We start from the raw sequence: 4319 nt of genomic DNA on the forward strand, positions 1-4319 counted from the left end.
AGTGCACATTGGACATGGCCGCGCTTGAGCAATTCGTGCTAAGGGGGCCGGATTATTCACCCCAATGGTCCTGGTGAAAATAATGCGGTTCGCAATACCCATTTGATCAACATAGAAGCCCAAACATCCCCTCATGCTTGGTGATACGCCATTACGCGCCGCTACAATGGCGTGTATCCATCAGGTGGGATCCAATCGCAGATATTTCCTTCCACCGGTCTGGCCCAAGAGCTCATTCGTTTCATCCTGGGCGAGTGTTAATGGTCGGGCTGGTTGGAAAGTGACCAACAGAATAGTGACAGCAGTAATAGGCCCCGGGGGTTCCGGCGCTTTGCTGTGTTTAACAGGGCGTACATTATTGACGCCTATCGCGCGGAGGAGGGCAGCAATGCCTCCGGACGGCGCTGGTGATAAAAAAATGGACCATGACGATACCCGAAAGGAGTCCGGTCATTCCCGGATATCATCACCATGATAACTTGGCCATTTCTGCGTGACTTTGACGGAGCACGCCTTTAGAGCAGACAATATCCGGGTGTGCTCCAGCCTCATTCGTATATTCCACGAAAGATACAGTCTCCTTTGTGCCTTGCAAGGTCTTGGTTTGCTTGATTGATCATTTGAACTCATACTCCATATCCGATGTTCACGTGTACGACTCTTTCTTAAGTTAGAATGGCACCATCATCTTAAGTTAAAAGAAACAATGACAATGATGTGCCCGAAGAGAGCCAACTATGCTGAAATGTGGTCGTTGCCCCTTCGCAACCGACAAGTGATCCAGCTCTCCGCTCTGGTCCCAACCCATTAGGGAAGATTCAATACTAGGTTACGTCCTCATTCCCAAAGCTGAAAAAATGCTTAGTTCATTTGCCGAACTGGGCAGCCTTCCTGCTAACCCACCAACGGTGACCCTATCCGACATACCAGACGCAGTTCTCCAACGAATCCTCACCCACCTGCTAGAAATGAATGACCTAAGATCCGTGTGCCTTCTGGCATGCACATTTACAGGCATGCGGCGCGCAGCCCTAGCAAGCCTCGCCCTTTGCACGCACCTGCGCCTTCCTGCGACGCTAGGCAAGGCCGACCTGGTCACACAGCTCCCAAGACTCCGCGGGATGACCGACCTCGACCTGAGCAGCTTCTTCCGTGTTGTGAACAATGAGGTGCTTGCAGCGATAGCCGAGGCGAGCGCCCTAACGCGCCTGTCCTTGCAGTGGTGCGACAAGATCACGACGGCCGGCTTAGCAGTGAGCCGGAGGCTGCGTAGCGCTGAACGGGGCGGTGTTGGGGCTGTGAGCGGGGATGGCGGAATCCAGGAGCCCGGGGGAAGGAGGACCGGCGCGATTGAAGCATTCGGCCACGCGCCCAGGATTACACAACGCAGCTGCCGTACATTGGGCTATCGGAAACCATGTAGCCGGCTCAGGCGCGTCCTTGTGGCCGTGTAGAGGTCCTCCTCTGACCCCGCGTCTCAACCCACCCCACCCCACCCTAGGTGTCCTCGAGGTGGCCCCGTGCCCAACCATTCGCAGTGTTGGGGTGCGTTGTCGTACGTTCCCAATTCAATTCCAAGCATTCTTGCTTGTGTAATCCACGACCGCTTTCTGCTTTCCGCCCGGGAGTGTATCTCCCTGGACAAAGATGAAGGGTCGTAATTGGCCTCCCTGGTCTCCTGGTGCATCTATAGCTTCGAATGGCCGCTATTCCTTACGTCTGACCCAGCCCCACCTCACCGCACCTTACACGCCGCGCCCTACTCCTCCTCTTCCATTCCCACCACCCAGGATCTGGGCCGCCTGCGCAATCTGAGGGTAGGTGGCCACAGATCAACACACGTCAGCAGTCGGCCCTATGTGGTGTGTGGCGTGGCGTGGCGGGGTGCGGTTACAGGCCGTTGTCGGTCCGTTGGCGGTGGAGGGTCGCGTCTTGCAAACAGCAAAGAGTGGTTTGCGATGTCCGGCAGGAAGGGCGGAGAGTTGGACAGGTCGGCCCACCAGCCTGCAGGGTCCACCCCATCACGCCCTTCATGCCCATCATGCCAGCCGGAGCCGTGTGGGGCGAGCCGTTGGGTACACGGTTCCTGTCTTGATTCAACCCCGCACCCAACTCTCCGGTTAACATATACTTGCAACAGTAAAGATTAGGAGAACTCCTCCCCACCTGCAATGTTCACATCTCCATCACTATCACCACCACCATTACCATTACCATCACTATCACCATCACAATTACCATCACCATCACATCATGGCGGGACCGCCGTTTGGCCGCAGGTGCTGTCGCTACACAGCGTACATGGCATTGACGACCTGTCGGCCCTGGCCGCACTGCCCGCGCTCCAAGACCTTGACCTGTCCTGGTGCCATCGTGTGCGCTCCCAGTCGGTGGGGACGCGGTGGGGGTGCGGTGGGAGAATAATGATTGGACATTTAGGTAGCTGTAGGCTTTCAAGGTGTTCTGTTCGATGTCTGTCTTAAAAGCTTGCTCTTCAAAAAACTGGTGTGTAAGCGGGCTGGTGATGGGTCCATTGCGCGCGTTTAGGCGGGCGTAAGAGTGTTAGGGGGAGGAGGAGGCTGTTCAGCACCTCCGCGGCCGTGGCCATGGTACCACCAGCGCCTCCCGACCGAATCTGCTGGTGGTTGTTGAGTCCCCGTCTGAGCCCCGTCTGGACCTTCTGGAAGGCAACGGCGGTGTCCCTTTGCCTAGGGGGGCTTGGACAGGGGGCAGGGGGGTGTTGTTACGGCCACATACGTGTTCATTCGATGTGAGGGGCAGGAGCCCTAGGTGGCTGCACGGGGACCCCCCTCACGGCCCATTTTAATAGACGGACCGCGGCTTTCACCATGTCATAGCGACAACCACTAGAACAGCGCCGTGCGGTGAACCTGCTGGCGCCGTTGGTTCCACACGGAGTGAGATACCCGTCTCCACCACTGAATGAGTGAATCCATCCCGTGTGCCAAAGCTTGACATCATGTTGGCCATGTTGGCCATGTTCCTGAGACTGCCACCTCACCCCTGGTCCTGGCCCTGCCCCTGATCTCATCCTCCGACACGCCATATTCCAGCTGCCCAACATGCATCGACTGCGCCGTCTGATGCTGCACGGCTGCGAGCTTGTGGACGACAGCTTATGTACTGGTGGGTATATGTGTGTGTGCGTGTGGTGTTGTGTGGAGAGGGCGGTATGAGGTCGGCGGGTTAAGGATGGAGAAGGCCGGATCTCGGCAAGACCTACCGGCGTACCAAGAGATAGAAGGATAGAGTGGGGGGTAATGGGTGATGGGTTTGGTTGGAAACCAACCAACCAACCAACCAACCAACCGTTCCATGGGTCACCTTACGGCCCATTTGCATCGGTGTAGCAAACACCGCACGTGCTAAGCGTAGTCGCTGGATGGCCCAGGGGTTGATGGCGGCATCGATTTACTTGAGGACGAGCTTCTACTGTACCAACCGCCTCTCCCGCCTCCGTACTGCAGCCTTGTGCACCGGCCCAGGTGTGGCCGAGCTGGAAGAGCTGGACATGGCCTTCACACAGCTCGGCGACCATGGTCTGTTGCTACTGGCGACCCACTGCCCCGAATTGCGGCGCCTAGTGGTGGCGGAGCAAGGGGCCAATATCTGGCGAACGGGCATGTGGACGGAAGAGGGAATGCAGGCGTTTGAGCGGCAGCGCCCCGATGTGCGAGTGCAACGGGTCTGTTGATTAAGGCAGTCTGTACTGCCGTTCCGATGCTGAGCCCAGCGCCGGCCTTCCGGCTGTCCCTGTTTCCGTCCCGGTTTATGCCAACGCGGGGGGCCTATAAAACTGTTCTATAGAACAGTTTTAGAGCATCTAAACACCGTACAGCCGTCCTCTTCATTATGCTGTGTAGTTTTAGGCCTAATCCATTAGGTTCCCTCTTTAGGGGGGCGTAAGCGTTAGAGGGCACGTGGAGGTATTATGTCTGTGATAGTATTTTAATACTGCGCTGCGGTAGCGGCATGGTAGGGCCGCTGGCTGCCGAGTGAAATAGAGGCGACTGGACAGTCTAATGCTGGGTCAGCTTTAGGATGCGATTTGGGAGCACGGGTGGAGGGCTTATGGGGCCGTTGGTAACAATGGGGCGTTGAGCAAGGGGGGAACTTGTCAGGTGCAGTTTGGTGGGGTGTCAGCTCCGGAGGAATTCGCAAAGTGCCTTCTTCCGCCTTTTATGTCTCTGGGACTCTCAAGCACTCCCGTTCGTAATCCGCGCCAGCTGCATGACTTCAACACTGGATGCTAATAACAATGTAGCTTGTGGGCCGCTAGCACGTGCTCTAGCGAGGCC

The 4319-nt window shown here is 56.8% G+C and overlaps 1 protein-coding gene across 1 annotated transcript; it reads left to right on the forward strand.

Moving 5' to 3' along the window:
• Positions 1-1014: 1014 nt before the first annotated feature.
• VOLCADRAFT_118325 (uncharacterized protein) lies at positions 1015-3715 on the forward strand (the record flags this gene model as incomplete). Its single annotated transcript, XM_002953349.1, has 5 exons — positions 1015-1253; positions 1791-1817; positions 2280-2390; positions 3075-3147; positions 3489-3715. 5 exons carry the CDS (start codon positions 1017-1019, stop codon positions 3713-3715), a joined length of 675 nt encoding a protein of 224 aa, XP_002953395.1.
• Positions 3716-4319: the final 604 nt, after the last annotated feature.

The sequence above is a fragment of the Volvox carteri genome (assembly GCF_000143455.1).
Source record: "Volvox carteri f. nagariensis unplaced genomic scaffold VOLCAscaffold_36, whole genome shotgun sequence".
Classification (NCBI taxonomy): domain Eukaryota; kingdom Viridiplantae; phylum Chlorophyta; class Chlorophyceae; order Chlamydomonadales; family Volvocaceae; genus Volvox; species Volvox carteri.